This window comes from Pongo abelii, chromosome X (assembly GCF_028885655.2).
Source record: "Pongo abelii isolate AG06213 chromosome X, NHGRI_mPonAbe1-v2.0_pri, whole genome shotgun sequence".
NCBI classification, from domain to species: Eukaryota; Metazoa; Chordata; class Mammalia; order Primates; family Hominidae; genus Pongo; species Pongo abelii.
Genome location: NC_072008.2, coordinates 55,025,219 through 55,044,731, shown reverse-complemented (window position 1 = coordinate 55,044,731; position 19,513 = coordinate 55,025,219). Strand labels below are relative to the sequence as shown.

The following is a 19,513-nucleotide window of genomic DNA, read 5'->3' as shown; positions in this document are numbered from 1 at the left end:
GATCACTTACCATGTGCCAAGCATTCTAAAAGTACAAACTCACTTAATCTTCATAAGAACTTTATGAAGTAGGTGCTATTACTATTCTTATTTTATAGATGAAGAAACTGAGGCTACAGAGAGGTTAATTAACTTGCTCAATATTATACAGTCAGTAAGTGGCAGAACTGAGATTCAAACCCATGTGGTCTGGGTCTAGAGCCTGTATTTTGAAACCACTATGTTATATTCTTTCTCAGTCCTGCCCCAGCCTGTCTTGGCCTCTGGCTGTTCTAGAGATTGTAAGTCTTATTATGTCTATGGGACCCCTAAATTGTTATGGGATCCTGAGTAAGTCCCTCCCGGCACTAGGCTAAAGTCAATACCAGGGAAGACCAGTATTGGGGGCTTACCTTGCCAATCCCTCTCTCATCGCCACTACCTTTTTAAGATGATCAATGCTAAGTGACCTTTCTCTGGCCCCAGTTACTGGGCTCCTGTGGATGTTTATAGGAAAGAAAAACCCCACCCCGAGCCAACACAGCAAACAGACAGACCCAGCACTCTGGTATGTTTAGTTTCCATTCATCTTACAGCTGGATGAGGGGAAAAAAGGAAGCATGGAACTGGCCCTTCTCCAGGCAAGATGCCAGCCCCAGCTCTTGGACAATCCTGACTTGTGTGAGCCTCAATGCCACATTCAGAGCCTTCCCCACCCTTCAGGATGGTCCCTCCCTCTCAAGAGAAGGGATACCTGGAGGTTTAAAAGAGCAAGGGTTTGGAGATTGGGTTCAGATCTTCTGGATGTGAACAACAGATCCAGGCCAGAGGTGTCATCATGTCTGGGTGGAGGTACCTCATCTGTGTTAGCTTTTTGCTGACCATTCTTCTTGAACTGACATACCAGGGACCCCCTGTCCCTGCTTCATCAAGCACAAAGGTCAGTTCTGGGATGAGGGAACAAAGCTTGGGGATTTGTGATAAAATTAGCTTCTTGGGGGAAATTTGGGAAGGTTATTCAGTGTGTTTCTTCAGTCCTATGACTGAGAAGCTAGAGCCAGAGAAAAAAGGTACTATTTGCTGAGCACATGTCAGGTGCTACACCAGGGATCCCAGAATTATTATTTCATTTAGTCCTCACAGCATCTCTGTGAGATGGGCTATATTATTATCCCCATTATAGAGAAGAGAAAACAGAGGTTCCAAGGTTAAGACACAGTTAGGAAGTGGCAGAACCGTCTGATCTCAAATCGTCCTCATTTCCCACTGCCCCACACTGGGAAGGACCTAGCTCTGCATCACATGTGGGTAGATAGAGGGACCATTGCCTCAAGAAAGGAGAGGAAGAAGATAGATATTGTACTTGCTGTGTGCCCTCATCATGGATGCCAGATACTTACCATGCTTGCGGTGCATGATTGTGCTTATAAGTGCAACTCTTTACACCTGAGATCCTAAAGGAGAAAAAAATCAATATTTATCACAGTGCCTTGGACAGAGTAGGATTCAATGAATGGCGGCTGCTCTGCTATATTCTAAAGCCTTGCTACTCAAAGTGAAATCTGTGGACTAGTCCCAGCATCATCCCATGGGAGCTTTTTAGAAAGATAAAATCTCAGCCCTCACCCTAGTCTTGCTGAATCAGAATCTTCATTATAACAAGCTTTCCAGGAGATTCATGTGCACATCAAAGTTAGAGAAGTGCTTGTCCAGAGAGGTCCCTTGATCTCTAATCTTCTGAGTCTTGGGTTCTGAGACTTGATAAAGCTTGCTGAAGTAATCAGGCAGATCCACCAAATGGATGACAGAGGCTGTTTTCCCTCTCTAGGCCTTAGTTTATCCACCTGTATACTTTGAGGCCTGTGTAGGAATCTTGGGTTCCCAAATACTAGCCCATCTACGCTGAGGACATAGTCTACCTAAAACACCTCCTCCTGTCTTCTCTCTCAGCTGTTAATGACAAGCTATTCTATGCGCTCCACGGTGGTGTCTCGCTATGCCCACACGTTGGTCACCTCTGTCCTGTTTAATCCACATGCTGAAGCCCATGAAGCCATCTTTGACCTGGATCTGCCTCATCTTGCCTTTATCTCCAATTTCAGTATGTAAGTCTGCTTCCAAAGTCACCACTTCATTCATTTGTGCATATATTTGTTCATTCTTGTGCTTATTCTGTCAGCAGAGCATAGTGATTAAGAGAATGCACTCTGAGATCAGACTTCTTGAGTCTGAATCCTGGCTCTGCCAGTTTGGGACCCAGGGCAAGCTACTTCATTTCTGGGAGTCTCATTTTACACATCCACAAAATGGGGATAAAATTAGAACCCACTTTCTTTTTTCTTTCTTTCTTTTTTTTTTTTTCATTGTTTTTTGACATGGAGTCTTGCTCTGTTGCCCAGGCTGGAGTGCAGTGGCACAATCTCAGCTCACTGCAACCTCCACCTCCCAGGTTCAAGCGATTCTCCTGCCTCAGCCTCCCAAGTAGCTGGGACTACAGGTGCATGCCACCACACCCGGCTAATTTTTTGTACTTTTAGTAGAGACGGGGTTTCACCGTGTTAGCCAGGATGGTCTCAATCTCTGACCTCGTGATCCACCCACCTCGGCCTCCCAAAGTGCTGGGATTACAGGCATGAGCCACCACACCCGGCCAGAACTCACTTTCAAGGATTAAATGAACTAATATACATGGAAACATATGCTAAAATTAGCTCCAGGCACATATTAAGTAGTTGATAATATTAGCTTTATTGCTTTTTAAACAAACATTTCCTGGTGCTGAGTGTGTGACTTACACTGTGCTGAGTCCAACAGAAAGAGGAAGGTGAACTGCATATAGTCCCTAGTCTCAGAGAGTTCACAATTTAAGGGGGGGATATAAAAAAGGAAACTGGCCCAGCACAGTTTCACTCACACCTGTAATCCCAGAGCTTCGGGAGGCTGAAGTGGGAGGATTGCTTGAGGCCAGGAGTTCAAGACTAGCCTGGGCAATATAGGGAGAACCCATCTCTAGAAAAAAAATAAAAATTAGCAGGGTGTGGTGGTGCATGCCTATAGTCTCAGCTACTCAGAAGGCTGAGGCAGGAGGATTGCTTGAACATGGGAGGTTGAGGCTGCACTGTGCTATGATCTCTGCACTCCAGCCTGGGTGACAGAGTGAGACTGTCTCTAAAAAAGAGCATTGGGTTGGGGAGCAGTGAGTAGATTACTTTAATAAAGTATGCTGAGGAAAAAGAGAAGTCTGAATGTGGAATGGTTGGAATGGTGAAGTGGACCAGAAGACAATGGTGAGTTTCCTATTCCCAGGCTGGTGGAGAAAACCTCAGAGAGATAACGCCTAAACTGAGGCTTGAAATAGGACATCTTCACCAGGCAACTAGGGTGAGGGCAGGACTGGAGGAATCCAGGAAAAAGGAATAAAGGCACAAATGTTCCCTCAATTAGGGGAACTGCAAGTACTTCTGTGTCACTGTACTGTCAGGGACAGACAAGAGGTAAAAGAGCGGTAAAAAAAAAAAAATGAGATGTGAGAGGCAGAGAAAGAGTAGGCTGTGGAGGACTTCCAATGTTAGAGCACCTCCTTGGGTCTCACTTAATGGTCTCCAAACCATCTTATGTGTTTGCACACCTATCAGGAAAAACTTGATCCTATACTCCCAAAACATATATAGTTATTCATTTATGCATTATATAAATATACTGCTGAGCAAATATATTAGGTACATTATGAAGCATATAAATATTAATCCCTAAAGGATAAGGAAAAAGCCCTAAAATAGAGCATGAGTATTATTTTTCCACTCCCTTTCGATTTGTCTCCAGCATCCCCTGGGACATGTGCACCTCTCTTTAGAAATAAGCATGGGCCATAATAAGGAGACATGGTAAGGTTTTAAGCAAGCAGAGGTGATTGTGAAGTGGTAGCAGACTGGAGGGGCCAGCTAGGTGGCCAGGAGCTGAGTAGGCAAACAGGGACAGAATCCACGTAGGGGATGCTGAAGGTGGGAGCAGGACAGTGGTGGTGGATCTGAGAGACTATCGAGGGAGAAACAACCTGACTGCAGTGGAGAGTAAGTAAATATAGATGGTGTTTACCTTTTTTCGGCTTGTTAGACCTGGTAGATGACAGTACCCTGTTGAGGTGATAAACAAGGGAGCTGGAGCAAATAAAGGGAAAGCTTAGTAGGGCCTCAGTAGCCAGTATCACACTTTAGCGTGAATTACAAAAAGGCCCCTGGATTTGGGTAGAGGGACTATCAGATTTACCAGATAAGTGAGCCCACCACAAGCAGAATATCCACCCTTGTTCACCCCGCTTGTCCCTGTTAGTTGGGAGGAGGTTCTTGTGCCATCAATAATCTGTAAAACCTCAAACAGCAGCCCTGGGGTGGGCCTAGGCTGTGCCATCAAGAACCTCCTGGCACTTCCCCTGGAGAAGGATTGGGTTAGAGGAGGGGACTGGTATGGAGTCAGAGCCAGGGAGTTTGGGGGAGAAGTGCTGAGGCAGTCAAGGAGGGCTCCCTGAAAGCAGGATTTCCGTATGGGTAAGATTTGAAGGGACTAAGATCATTGCATGTTGGTACCCAGAGGAATCAAGGACCAAAAAGAGCAGGCGTGAGTTTGGAGTATGGGGGGCTAACCAGAGAAGCTGGCAGTCAAATGATGTAAGGGCCAAGTAGTCAGGCAGAATTTGGATTTTTGCTTCAATTGAAAAAAACACCAACAGATTTTTTAAAAAAAAATTAAGCAAAGCAAGCTGGAGGAAATGTTCTTGGGCAGACTCTGTGGAAAGTATGCTGGCTGGAGGCAGCACACACACAGAGGCCCCAGTGTCCTGCTGCCAGACCAGCTCCACCCTACCCCCCTCACCCCCCAGGAGACCTTGGGAAGGTGCCAGCTCGGCCCACCCCCACACTAGCCCAGCTACAGCAATAATCTGTTTCAGCTGCCTAGAAACACTTCTTCCCTGAGTGGTCTCTTCTGCCACCAGCCTATCCTCCCCCAGTGCTCCTGGAAGCTGCTGCCTTGGTCAAGCAACTTTCCTGATACCTGTGCCTCAGTTACTCCACTTGTAAAATGGAAACTGTTGTACTTGCGTCCTACAGAGTTGCACTAACTTTCTCTAGGACACCCAACCATCACTCCTCAAAGGCCAGCTCTGATCCATCCTTCCCCTTTTCAAGATTTGTCCAAGACTCTCCATTCTCCATGGCAAAAAGTCTTTGCTGCTGCATGAGCTCATTGAGTCTTGTGTTCAAAGCCCCCTATTCTCTAGGCCCACTCAACCATTCCAACTTTCTCTCCATACCTCCCTTCCCTGCCCCTCCACTCCAGTCAAATTTAACTACTTGCTGTCCCCTGAAACACATTCTGTGTTTTCCTGTTGTCTGTCCAGGATGTCCATTCCACAAATAATTGTTGAGCACCTCCTCTGTGCCAAGCCCTATTCCAGGCACCAGGGGTGCAGCAGCAAATAAAGTGGTAAGAAGTCAGTCAGATTGTGGATGTCTTCTAAAGATGGAGCTGAAAATCCCTGATGGATTGGATGTGGATTGTGAAACAAAGAGGAGAATCCAACATGACTCTAAGATTTTTAGCTGAGCAACTATGTCCTGAAACAAAGATACCAGAGGAGGAGCAGATTTGGGAGGGGAGAGTTGTCAGGAGCTCAGTTTTGGATATGTTCAGCTTGAGGTGTCTATGGAACATTCTAGTGGAGATGTCAAGTAAGAAATTGGATGGGTATGGAGTTCAGGGCACAAGTCCACACTGGAGATACAGATTTGGGAGGCATCTGTATATAAATGATATTTAAGGCCATGGTGCTAAATGACATCACCTAGAGAGCCAATGTAGAAAGAATAGAGGACAGAAGGGGAGAGGGAGGGAGGGGAGAAGATAAAAGGTTGACAACAGAGCCTTGGAGTGTTCCAAAGATTCAGAGGTTAGGAAGAGAAAGAGCCAACAGAGGAAACTGAGAAGGCATGGCCAGTGAGGATTATTTATCCATATCCTCCCTGTCTTTCAGGCCTAGCTTGAAGGCTACCTTCTCTAGGACCCTTTCCTGAAGACTTGAGCAAAAGTGTTCTCTCTCTTCTTTGAGCTTCTTTTCACTTTATCACCTTCCTTAGAGAAACGGGGAAAATGGGGGTAAGCAAGTCTGCTTGTAACTCATCAGTCTCTGAGCTCCCTGAGGACAAGGCCTCCTCCCTAGTCAGGCCCAGAAGACTTTGCAACAATTTGCACACTTCTTTCACAATTTTTACCACTTATACCACCCATAGTATTTACTTAATATATTTTTATATTAATATGGCCATATTATTTACCCAATATATTTTTTCAATAGGTATACTTTCTGAGATGATCTGAGTTAGTTTTATTCTGAGCAACAATATCTATGAGATCATGGGTTTAATGTGCTAGTTGTAATTTAATAAACATTACTGTAAATACATAACAATTATAATAAAAATATTTGGTTATATCGTACCTAAAATTATGTCGTGTGCCAAAAGGTAGAATTCATTCAACACTTTGGGAAACACAAAACTCTAACAACCAGATCCACCATGTGCTGTGTGGCCTCTATTTCCCCATCTGACAAATGGAGATAATGATAACTACTTCACTCTGTTATCGCCCTCTCCTTTCCTCTTCTTCTCTTTTTGCCGCTCACACTGGGGCTTTATGGCACTGTGTTGTTCTTTCTCTTTCCCTATCTCTATCCTCCTCTTTCTACCTCATGTGTCTCTTTCTCTGTCTCTGACCAACTCTTTATTTTCTCTGTCTCTGCTGTCCCTCCTCTTTCTGCCCCATTAGGACCATCAACAATAAAGTCTACATTGCAGAAGTCAAAGAGAAGCACCAGGCAAAGAAAATCTATGAAGAAGCACATCAGCAGGGAAAGACAGCTGCTCATGTAGGCATCAGGTAAGTCCCCATCCAGTCCAAATCATGACTTAATCATCTTAGCTGTGTGATCAGGGGAGATGCACGTTCTCTCTGGTCCTCAGTCTCCATCTCTGCAGAGTGGGGACATGACCTCTACTTCATAGGATCATGTGAAGATGATGTGAGTTAATGAATATCAGAGCCTGTAACAGGGTGGGTGTTCAATAAATGGAAATTTACTTCCCCATTTCCACTTTTCTACTGTCAGCAGATTGTGGCTTATTTAAGAATTGGCACCTTCCAGGAAGGTTATATGCAAGTGAGATTTTTCTAAATTGAATTTTGTTTCCTGAGTTCCATTCAGTGGGCAGAAATATATTGTCTTCCTTCAATGTTTCCTCCCAGCTTCCAAGAGAGTTTCATAGAGCAAAAACTTTAGCTTTGGCTCCAGCAAACTGAGTTACTGCCATATAAACAAGCTCCTTCAAAAGCATAGGGGAGAGGATAGTGGGAGGGTCTATTTGAAGGGGCTGAGGCATTGTATGTAAATTGAAAACTCTTTGTAAAATGAATCATTAGACCCTAGTTGGTCTGTTCTATATTCAGATCTTCATGGACTAAGTTCCCTTAAGGGTGGACCACCTGTGAGATAATTTCTCAAGCAGAATATTTAGGAGGCTGAATGAGGGAGGGAGGGAGAGAGAGATTGATAAGTGGATGCATGGATGACGGACCATGGGCCAGTGACTCAGCTGAACCAGAAGCCTAGTCAGGTCGGCTGGGACCAGGGTTGGGGGGAGCAAAACTAGGTCATCTAACAGCCCCTGTACTCCTCAGAAGATCCCTTTCTCTTCCCACCATCCTCCATTTCCTGCCCAGGGACCGGGAATCAGAGAAGTTCCGCATCTCCACCAGCCTGGCAGCAGGCACAGAGGTGACTTTTTCCCTGGCCTATGAGGAACTGCTTCAGCGGCACCAGGGCCAGTACCAGCTCGTGGTGAGCCTGAGGCCCGGCCAATTGGTGAAGAGGCTGAGCGTAGAGGTTACAGTGTCAGAAAGGACAGGCATCTCCTATGTGCACATACCACCCCTGAGGACCAGCCGTCTGCGCACCAATGCCCATGCAAGTATGTGGGCAGCACTATGGGTCACCCATCAGACTGGCCTTCACTGAATGAAAACCTTATCGATTCCACTGGGTTTCCCTCTAGTGCCACTTCTGCTCTGTACTCACTGCCAAGTTCCTTCCTGATTCAGTGAGAAGAGGGCATGTTTGAAGGTGAAAATATTTGGATTTTAACCTTGGCCTGGTCCTTACAGGCTGTATGACCTGGCGCATTAGAAACTTCCCAGACTCTTGATCTCCCTAAAAAAAAAACATCAGTGATAAGGGAGGGTTTGTTGGGTGGGCTAATGAAATTAAATCATATGTTAACCATGCTGAAGGCTGTAGAAGCCACACTGGCCAAATCGTGCTTTTCCCTGGATCCCCACTGAGAATGGCAGGACAGTGAGTGCACAGCAAGTGCAGGCTCCCTGGAGGACACCATCTCAGGCCCTGGAGGGAAGAGAAGCATCCTGCCTCAGAGGTTTGCTTCCAATATCACCTAGAGGTTTTGGAAGCCCAGACTGGCTACATCAGAATCACAACATGGGCTCCTAGAAATGCAGATTCCTGGAGCCCAGCCTTCAGGGTCTGGTTCAGTAGCATGGGGGTGGGGCCCAGGAAGCTGTGTCATCAACTAGTCTCAGGCGACACTGACATCCAGCCAGGTTGGAGAATCACGGAGCTGGCCTGCTCACCTCATCTGAGAGATGAGAGGACAGGTGCAGAGAAATCCCTGGCTCATGTGGCAGCCCCTCCAAAGCTGTTTAGCATTGGAGGTCCCAACTCATTCAACTCTGTTGACCCAGAGAGGCACTGGGTGGACAGTGGATGTAACAGACACAGACAGACACACAGACTGGATCCAAATCCCAGTGCTGACACTCCCCTAATGTGGGACGATCAAAGCCAGTCACTCCATTGTTCGACTTCACTTTTCCCATCTGTAAAATGGACGAGATGCCATCTACAGCTCAGGACCACTGTGAGACTTTGAGAGAATTCCTCCCTCCCAACTACGTCGTGCAGAGAAGATTGCACAATCATTCTACTCGTTAGCATTAGGTGGCACTCACTGAGTTGCAGGTATGGCTCCAAACGCTTTACATGAATGGCCTCATTTATTTCCCACAAGCACTGCCTATGAAGTAGGAGCTGCGGTCATGCCTGTGCTGTAGATGAGGAGCCAGAGGCTTAGAGAGAATGAGTCTCTTGTCCAGGGACACACAGCAGCAGCTGGAACCTGGACCCACAGGCCATCTGAGTCCGGGCAGGCCGCACTCTTCAGCCCTAAGCTATAAATGGCAGGTCCCTCCCCCATTCTCCTTAAAGGTTAAAACAGAGGGTAGAACCAATCCTGTGGGGGAGAAAACAGAACAAAGAGCTCTGAGAGGAAGGAAGCCAAGGGAATGTATGTGAGCAGGCGCCTCAGAGAGTATGGGGCTCAGTGTGCCCCTGAGCTTCCTGACAGCTGTGGCAGGAAGGAGGGGGAGCAGAATTCCCAAGTTTCCATTTTCTGGAAAAAAAGGAGGCACAGTGACATTTCTAAATGGACATTTGTCTTGGATTCCAGAGGAGTTGATCTTGTGGCCAGCTCAGCAAACATACGGGACTAGAGATTCATCTGTGATTTCATGAGACTCTAAAAGGCTTGTTCACACACGTGATGCCCAAAGTCAGAAGGCAGAGAGGGAAGAAGAAATATGAAATCCGATCCAGAGGACAACCTTGCTAGGCTGCTGTTTCCCACAGCAGTGGGGGGATGGGAGGAGACCTAGACCTTGTCTGTGTGTCTGTCTGTCTGTCTCCTGGACACACACTCACTGCACTGCCTCTCTGGGAGGAGGCGAGGGCTGCTGGTGTACCTCCGGACATGCCACGCCTCCAAAGACTGGGCCCCAGGTTGCATGGAAAATGAGGCAGGGTGAGATTGCCAGTGAGGGCCACATTGCCAGGGCCTGGGAGCTGATGGCCAGGTTGGGTCTGTCCGGCTGGGCTCAATGGAGGATGCAGAGAGAAGCTGGCTGTGGGACTGGGAGAGGAGCATGGGGCAGGTGGAAAGATGTAGGCGGGAGGCACCAGAGGTTTGGGGAGGAGTTAGACTTCTCACCCTCCCCAGATAGCACCCTTTGTGCTGCCCTTTCTGTGGTTCTTCTGTCTTGCGAGTCCTCTGTACCACCACGCCCCGATCCTCCCCACCCATACAGGTGAGGTGGATTCACCCCCATCCACCAGGATTGAGAAGGGAGAGACCTGTGTCCGAATCACCTACTGCCCGACATTGCAAGACCAGTCGTCCATCTCTGGCTCAGGCATCATGGCTGACTTCCTGGTTCAGTATGATGTGGTCATGGAGGACATCATTGGAGACGTGCAGGTGAGGGGGCCTGGGGAAGGGAAGAGAAGATGCGCTCTGGAGTCAAACAGGCCTGAGCAATGCTCGGGCCTCTCCAGCTGTTCACACCAGTTTCCCTAGGGATAAGCGAGAGCTAGCGAACAAGGATAGGCTGACATGAAAAGACACATGGCTTCAACCTTGGGAGGCACATCGAATCCCCCAAAGGGTTGGAGACTTGGAACTGTCTCCAGTGAATCAAGTGCCCAAAGGACCCATCCCTAACTGAATCAAGTCATAGCCTACTCGAAAACAGTCCTTCTGCAAAGTAAACCCTTGGCCACTAACTGGGCACCCAAGCTTATGGACTCTCATGCGTTCTGCAGCTCCTATACTCTCCTGTGTTCTCTTGGGCTTCCTTGCTCTCTCTCGGCTTTCAACAATCCTTATTGCTTCAGTGGAGCCATCTGCCTAAACAGGGAGCCCTTCAATTCTGAGTTTCCACATTCATGAAGAAAGAGCAGAGGTCCCACACTCTCCCAGATGGGAAAGCACAGAGCACTGATCCCAGGGCCCTGGCTTGAGCACAAGGATGGCAGTGCAGCCTGAGACATCTGGTCCCACCCTTCCTCTCCCACCACAGGACTCTCAACCCCAGCACACAAACCACCCTCCAGCTGCCCCACACCATATCACACCTTTCTCCAAAACACCCAAGCCTGCCTCTCCTCTGTGTGAGCATTTGCTCATGGTGGCCGCTGCCCTGAGAATGACTTCTTCCTCCTTGCTCCACTGCTCAGCATCCTCGTGTTCCTGAAACACTGCCGAAACACCTCCTCCTTGATGACTCCAGCCCACCAACAATTCGTTTGTCTGCCCTGGACTAAAAGTGACCTATGGTTAAACCTTTTCTCCTGCAACATTCATTCATTCATATGTTGAATGAATATGTGAACTAGGCCAGTCGTGTACTCATTGACTCTGACAACTCAGAAGTGAGTCGGACACAGCCACTCATCTCCCTCTGCCATCACCCCATCCTGAAGCACCCAGATACACAGAGCCTTGTCGGTCATCAAATGTTCTAGGTGCTGTGTTTAAGTGTGTCATGGATTCTGCGGGGGTGCCAGTGGAGGAGGGTTTCAGGGCCGTCATCCTAAAGGAGTTGGAATTTAAGTAAGCATGGGAAAGATGAATTGGATATATCTGCAAGTCAGTCGATCAGGTGAAGGGAAGGACATGCAGAGAGAAGGAACAGCATGTGCAGAGGCACAGAGGTGTGGCTCAGTCTGTTGTGCAGGGGGAATAAAAGTTATTCTCCTGCCAGGATAGGAGCCGAGGGTACCTTGCCAGCAGGTGGCAGCAGGGGCTTTAACCTGGTGTTCTGTCATGTGGGTGTGTTTAGCTCATGGAGGTATTCTTCTGCTGGTTTATTCTTTACCATTAACACAGCTGCCAGCGGTTGAAATATAGATGGAAGGCATTGACCAGTACAACCAGGAACTCCCATGCACCGTGAGCCCTTACCCCTCCTGACACCCTGCCAGGAACACTCAGTTCATCTCCCACTTCCTACTTGAGTGTGCCCTTCGTTCAAAGCCGAGCACATCATCAGATCATCTACCCTGCTGGGGCTCACTGGGCACCTAATCTGTGTCATACCTTGTGTTGGCCAACGTTGGGAACCCGGAAGGGTATCACACACACAGCCTACTTGTCTCTGAGTGAGATGCAGAAACCCAATACTGACACTAAGGTAGAAGTGCCCTTTCCATGACACACAAGGTAAGATGGAAGCCATAATGAAGAGGAAAGCCAGTTCCAGAAGGCTCCCTGAGGGCGACCAAGGCTGACCTGTGTGTTATGGATGAATAAAAGTGGGCCATGGGAGGTGGCCTGTGGGAGGGAAAGGCATTCCAGCAGAGCGGGGGCTGCATGAAAAAAGAAACAGGCTAAAACTCACCAAACGTGTGTATGGAATTGCAAATAGCTTGGCGTTCTGGAGCAGAGATTTGAGATGAAAAACCCAAAGAGCCACATAGAAGGCTGGAGAGTCCTGCAGGGCCACGAAAGGAACATGGGATTTGTCCTGTTGGTGACCAGGGAGCCATGAGATAAAATGACATTGTGAGGTCGTGTTTACAGGGTCCCAGCCACTGCCTCCAAGCAGCATGGATGGGAGAGGTCTCAGTAGAAGAAGGAAACCTGAGACGAATGAGGCCTGAGCTTGGGCTTTGTCAGTTAGGGATGAAGAGGAGGGTGGCCTGGAGAAGTATCCAGCAGAGAAAAGCAACAGGAGGCTGATTCACTGCGGGGAATGGGGGCCACCCGAGGATTGAAGGCAAAACTCAGATTTGTCTCCAGAGTGACCATGTGGATGATGGTGCCCCTGACCAGGAAGGCATAAAAGGGCCACGTGGGGGCAGGACAAGGAATTCACTGCTTGGGCAGGATGCATCAGAGGCTTCTTGAAACATCCTGGGGCACATGTCCAACAGTGAATGTGCACCCACTGGTGAGGGGCAACTGTGGGAGCCCTAGACGGGAGAAGAGATGCAGAGTGATTGATATGGGTTCTGTGGTGGAAGCCAAATGACAGAGGGAGGTCACCCAGGGAACGTGTGTGGAGCCAGAAGGGAAAATCCCTGAAGGCAAAGCTAAGGTGAAGCAGCCCAATCCAGCAGCTATGGATACCCTCAGCTGCCCCATCAACTGCACACAGCCTGCCCAGAGCCCCAGTCCCCAGCGGTTCACTCCATTGAGCTGCACCAGCATAATCATTTTCTTTTCATGCTTTGACCTGACAAATATTGGGAAGCACTGCGAAGGGAGTGGGCAGACAGAGGCGGTAGGAGAATAAGGAGAGTTCACTGTCGCAGATCGCAGGGGAAACGACTTTTGAAGACAGCAGAAGTCATCCATGTTCAACTGTGACATTCATGGGCGGGGAAGGCAGTCCCAAGAGACTCAAAATACAGACATTGGGTTTGTTTTTTAGTAAAGTTGTTACTTTTAATTTTTGAGTGTACACAGTAGGTGTATACGGGTTAAGTGAGATGTTTTGGTACAGGCATGCAATCCGTAATAATCGCATCACAGGGTACCGATTCCGTCAAGCATGTATCCCTGTGTTACAAACAATCCATTTATACTCTTTTACTTATTTTTAAATGTGCAATTAAATTATTATTGACTATAGTCACCCTTTCGTGCTATCAAATACTAAGTCTTATCCATTATTTCTCACTTTTCTTTGTACCCATTAACCATCCCTGGCTTCCGCCCCCCATCTCCCCACTACCCCACTCGCCGCAGCCTCTGGTAACCACTCTTCTACTCTCTATCTCCATTTTTCATTTTTAGATGAAATGAAAAATTTCATCTAAATTTCCCACTGATGAGTGATCTAAAAATGCGAGATTTGTCTTTCTGTGCCTGGCTTATTTCATGTAACATAATGATCTCCAGTTCCATTCATGTTGTTGCAAATGACAGGATCTCATTCTTTTTTGTGGCTAAATAGTACTCCATTGTGTATATGTACCACATTTTCTTTATCCATTCATCTGTTGATGAACACTTAGGTTGTTTCCAAGTCTTGGCTATTGTGAACAGCACTGTAAGAAAAAGGAGGGTACAGACATCTCTTGGATACACTGATTTTCTTTATTTTGGGTATATACCCAGAAGTGGAATGGCCGGATTGTATGATGAAGCTCTAATTTTTAGTTTATTGAGGAGCCTCCAAACTGTTCTCCATATGGTTCTACTAATTTACATTCCCACCAAGAGTGTATGGGGGTCCCTTTTCTCTACATCCTCGCCAGCATTTCTTATTGCCTGTCTCTGGGTTAGAAGCCATTTTAGCTGAGGTGAGATGATATCTCATTGTAGTTTTTGACTTTCACTTCTCTGATGATCAGTGATGTTGAGCACCTTTTCATATGTCTGTTTGCCATTTGTATGTCTTCTTTTGAGAAATATCTATTCAAATCTTTTGCCCTTTTTGATTGGATTTTTAGACTTTTTTCCCATGGAGTTGTTTGAGCTCCTTATATATTCTGGTTATTAATCCCTTGTGAAATGGGTAGTTTGCAAATGTTTTGTCCCATTCTGTGGGTTGTCTCTTCACTTTGTTTATCATTTCCCTTGCAGTGTAGAAGCTTTTTAACTTGATGTGATCCCATTTGTCCACTTTTACTATGGTTGCTTGTGCTTATCGGGCATTATTCAAGAAATTTTTGCTCAGACCAATGCTCTGGAGATTTTCCCAAGGTTTTCTTGTAGTATTAATAGTATCATAGTTTGAGGTCTGAGATTGAAATCTTTAATCAATTTTGATTTGATTTTTGTATATGGTAAGAGAGAGGTCTAGTTTCATTATTCTGCATATGGATATCCAGTTTTTCCAGCACCATTTATTGAGGAGACTGTTCTTTCCCCAGTGTATGTTCTTGGCACCTGTGTTGAAAATCAGTTCACTATAGATTAGTGTATTTGTTTCTGGGTTCTCTATTCCTTTCCATTGGTCTATGTGTCTGTTTCTATCCCAGTACCAATCTGTTTTTGTTGCTATAGCTCTGCCGTATAATTTGAAGTCAGATAATGTGATTCCTCCAGTTTTGTTCTTCTGGCTTAGGATAGCTTTGGTTATTCTGGGTCTTTTCTGGTTCCATTTAGATTTTAGGATTGCTTTTTCAATGTCTGTGAAGAATGTCATTGCGATTTTGATAGAGATTGCTTTGAATCTGTAGATTGCTTTGGGTAGTATGGACATTTTAACAATATTGATTCTTCAAATCCATAAACATGGAATATCTTTCCATTTTTTAGTGTCCTCTTCGATTTCCTTTAACAGTGTTTTATACTTTTCATTATAGAGATGTTTCACTTCTTTGGTTAAGTTAATTCCTAGTATTTAATTTTGTTTGTGGCTATTATAAATGGGGTTTCTTTTTAATTTTATTTTTCAGATTGTTCACTGTTGGCATATAGAAATGCTACTGATTTTATTTTGTTGATTTTGTTTCCTGCAACTTTCCTGCATTCGTTTATCAGTTCTAATATATTTTGTGGGATCTTTAGGGTTTTCCAAGTATAAGATCATATCATCTGCAAGCAAGGATAATTCGACTTATTCCTTTCCAATTCAGATGCCCGTTATTTCTTTCTCTTGTCTGATTGCTCTAGGTAGGCCTTCCAGTACATTGTGGAATAACAGTGGTGAAAGTGAGCATCCGTGTCGTGCTCCAGTCCTTAGGGGAAAGGCTTTCAGTTTTTCCCCATTCAGTATGATACTAGCTGTGGGTCTGCCATATATGGCGTTTATTATATTGAGGTATGTTCCTTCTATCCCCAGTGTTTTGAAGGTTTTTGTCATGAAGAAATGTTGAGTTTTATTAAATGCTTTTTCAGCACCGATTGAAATGATCATATGGTTTCTGTCCTTCATTCAGTTGATATAACGTATCACATTGATTGCTTTGCATATGTTGACCCATCCTTGCATCCCAGGGATAAATCCCACTTGGTCATGATGATCTTTTGAGTGTGTTATTGAGTTGTTTGTTAGTATTTTGTTGAGGACATGCACATCCATATTCATCAGAGTCGTTGGCCTATAGTTTTCATTTTTTGATGTGTCTTTGTCTCGTTTTGGCATCAGGGCAATACTGACCATGTAGAATGAGTTTGGAAGTATTCTATCCTCGTCTATTTTTTGTAATAATTTGAGTAGGATTTGTATTAGTTCTTCTTTAACCGTTTGGTAGAATTCAGTGGTGAAGTCATCAGGTCCTGGGCCTTTCTTTACTGGGAGACTTTTTATCATGGCTTTGCTCTTGTTGCATGTTATTATTCTGTTCATGTTTTAATTTCTTCATGCTTCAGTCATGGTTAGGTTGTATGTGTCTAGGAATTTGTCCATTTCTTCTAGACATTCTTTTTGTTAATTTAACTTTTAAGTTCAAGGGTACACATACAGGTTTGTTATATAGGTAAATGTGGGTCATGGGGGTTTGTTTTACAGACACCCCATGTTGTCACCCCAGTATTAAGCCTAGTACCCATTAGTTATTTTTATTTAATTATTATTATTATTATTTTGAGACAGAGTTTCACTCTTGTTGCCCAGGCTGGAGTGCAATGGCGCAATCTCGGCTCACCACAACCTCGGTCTCCTGCGTTCAAGCGATTCTCCTGCCTCAGCCTCTTGAGTAGCTGGGATTACAGTAATGCACCACCCCACCCTGCTAATTTTGTATTTTTGGTAGAGATGGGGTTTCTCCATGTTGGTCAGGCTGATCTCGAACTCCTGACCTCAGGTTTCTGAAAGTGCTGCCCGCCTCAGTTTCTGAAAGTGCTGGGGTTACAGGCATGAGCCACTGTGTCCAACCCCATTAGTTATTTTTCCTGATTCTCACTCTCCTACCACCCTCCAGAGGGTGTTCTGACAGGCCCCAGTGTGTGTTGTTCCCCTCTATATGTCCGTGTATTCTCATTATTTAGCTCCCACTCATAACTAAGGACATGCAGTATTTGGTTTTCTGTTCCTGTGTTAGTTTGCTAAGGATAATGGCCTCCAGCTTCTTCTCTGTTCCTGTTAAAAACATAATCTCATTGTTTTGAATGGTTGCATACTATTTCATGGTGTATATGTACCATATTTTCTTATCCAGCCTATCATTGATGAACATTTAGGTTGATTCCAAGTCTTTGCTATTGTATATAGTGCTGCAATGGACATACATATGCATGTGTCTTTATAACAGAAAAACTTACAATCCTTTGATTATATACCCAGTAATGGGATTGCTGGGTCAAATGCTATTTCTGATTTTAGGTTTTTGAGGAATTGCAACACTGTCTTCCATAGTGGTTGAACCAACTTATACTCTCACCAACAGTGTTTAAGCATTCCTTTTTCTCTGCAATCTTGCCTGCATCTGTTGTTTTTGGACTTTTTAATAGTAGCCATTCTGACTGGTTGTGAGATGGTATCTCATTGTGGTTTTGATTTGTGTTTCTCTAATGATCAAAGATGTTGAGCTTTTTTTCATATGGTTGTTAGCCGCATGTATGTCTTCTTTTGAGAAGTGTCTGTTCATGCCTTTCCTTACTTTTTAATGTGGCTGCTTGTTTTCTTTCTTGTAAATTTGTTTAAGTTCCTTATAGATGTTGCATATTAGACCTTTGCCAGATGCATAGTTTGCAAACATTTTCTTATGTCTGTTCACTCTGTTGGTGGTTTTCTTTGCTATGTAGAAGCTGTTTAGTTTAATTGGATCCCACTTGTCTATTTTTGCTTTTGTTGCAACTGCTTTTGGCGTCTTCATCATGAAATCTTTGCCCTTTCCTATGTCCAGAATGCTATTGCCTAGGTTGTCTTCCAGGGTTTTTATAGTTTTGGGTTTTACGTTTACGTTTTTAAACCATCTTGAGTTAATTTTTGTATATGGTATGAGGAAGGGGTCCAGTTTCATTTTTCTGCAAATGGCTTGCCTGTTATCCCAACACCATTTACTGAATAGGAAACTCTTTCCTCATTGCTTGTTTTTGTCAGGTTTGTTGAAAATCAGATAGTTGTAGGTGTGTGGCCTTATTTCTGGGTTCTCTAGCCTCTTCTAGATTTTCTAACTTATTGGCATATAATTGCTCATAGTAGGCATTAATGATCCTTTGAATTTCTGCAGTATCACTTCATAATGTCTACTTTCTCATCTCTGATTTTATTTATTTGGATCTTCTCTTTTTTTAACTAGTCTGGGAAAAGGTTTGTCAATTTTGTTAAACTTAAAAAAAAACTCTTTTTGTTTCCTTGATCTTTTTATTGTTTTCATCATTTCAATTTCTTTACTTGTGCTCTAATCTTTATTATTTGTTTCCTTCTACTAATTTAGGGTTTGGTTTGCTCTTGCTTTTCTAGTTCCTTAAGATGCATCATTATGTTGTTTACATTTTTCTTCTTATTTGATGTAGGCACTTACAGCTATAAAGTTCCCTCTGAGAACTGCTTTTGCTGTATCTCGTAGGTTTTGGTATGTTGTCTTTACACTGTCATCTGTTTCGAGAAATTTTTCAATTTCTTTCTGAATTTCTTCATTGACCCACTATTCATTCAGGAGCATGTTGTTTAATTTCCATGTATTTCTATATCTTCCAAAGTTCCTTTTGTTACTGATTTCTAGTGTTATTCCATTGTGGTCAGAGAAGATGCTTGATGGTATTTCAATTGTTTTGAATTTTGAGTCTTGCTTTGTGACCTGATATATGGTCTATCTTTGAGAATGAACCATGTGCTGAAGAAAAGAATGCATATTCTGCAGCCATTGGATGAAATGTTCTGTAAATATCTAAGGTTTCTGATCTATAGTGCAGATTAAGTCTGATGTTTCCTTGTCGATTTTCTGCCTGGAAGATGTCCAGTGCCAAATGTGGGGTCTTGAGGACTCCAGCGATTATCATGTTGGAGTCTATCTCTCCCTTTAGCTCTAATAATATTTACTTTATCTATCTTGGTTCTCCAGTGTTGGGCACATATATTTTCACAATTGTTATATCCTCTTGCCAAATCGACCCCTTTATCATTATATTGCTACCTTCTTTGTCTCTTCTTATAGATTTTGTCTCTGTATGGCTCCTCCTCATCTTTTTTGTTTGTTTGTTTCCACTGGCATGGAATATCATCTTCCATCTCTTTATCTGTAGTCTATGTGTGTCTTATAGATGAAATGTTTTTCTTATAGGCAACAGATCAGTGGGTCTTATTTTTTTTTAATCCATTCAGCCACTCTATGTTTTTTAATTGGAGAGTTAAGCCCATTTACATTCGATGAGATTATTGACAAGTAAGGACTTCTGCCATTTTGTTATTGGTTTTCCTATTTTTTGTGGTCTGCTCGTCCTTCTTTTTTTTTTCTTCCTGTCTTCCTTTTAGCAAGATTATTTCTTTGGTAATATGATTTAGTTTCTTACTTTTTTTATTTTCTGTGTATCTGTTGTATGTTTTTTGTTTTGAGGTTACCATGAGGCCTGTAAATACTATCTTATTAATCATTATTTTAAGCTGATAACAACTTAACACTGTTTGCACTAACAAACAGAAAGAAAACTAATAAAAACTCTATGCCTTAACTTCATCCTCTTGCTTTTTATGTCTTTGTTGTTTCTATTTGTAACTTCTTGTACTATGTCTTGAAAAG

The 19,513-nt window shown here is 44.2% G+C and overlaps 1 protein-coding gene across 1 annotated transcript in view; it reads left to right on the top strand.

Moving 5' to 3' along the window:
* The first annotated feature begins 772 nt into the window (after positions 1-772).
* The window catches only part of ITIH6 (inter-alpha-trypsin inhibitor heavy chain family member 6), a 42,956-nt gene continuing 24,215 nt past the window's right edge, over positions 773-19,513 (top strand). Inside the window, exons 1-5 of the mRNA XM_024240901.2 lie at positions 773-919; positions 1,930-2,084; positions 6,802-6,912; positions 7,753-8,000; positions 10,186-10,355. Coding sequence (XP_024096669.2) covers positions 818-919; positions 1,930-2,084; positions 6,802-6,912; positions 7,753-8,000; positions 10,186-10,355 — 786 coding nt within the window. The 5' untranslated portion in view covers positions 773-817. The remainder of the gene's footprint in view (positions 920-1,929; positions 2,085-6,801; positions 6,913-7,752; positions 8,001-10,185; positions 10,356-19,513) is intronic.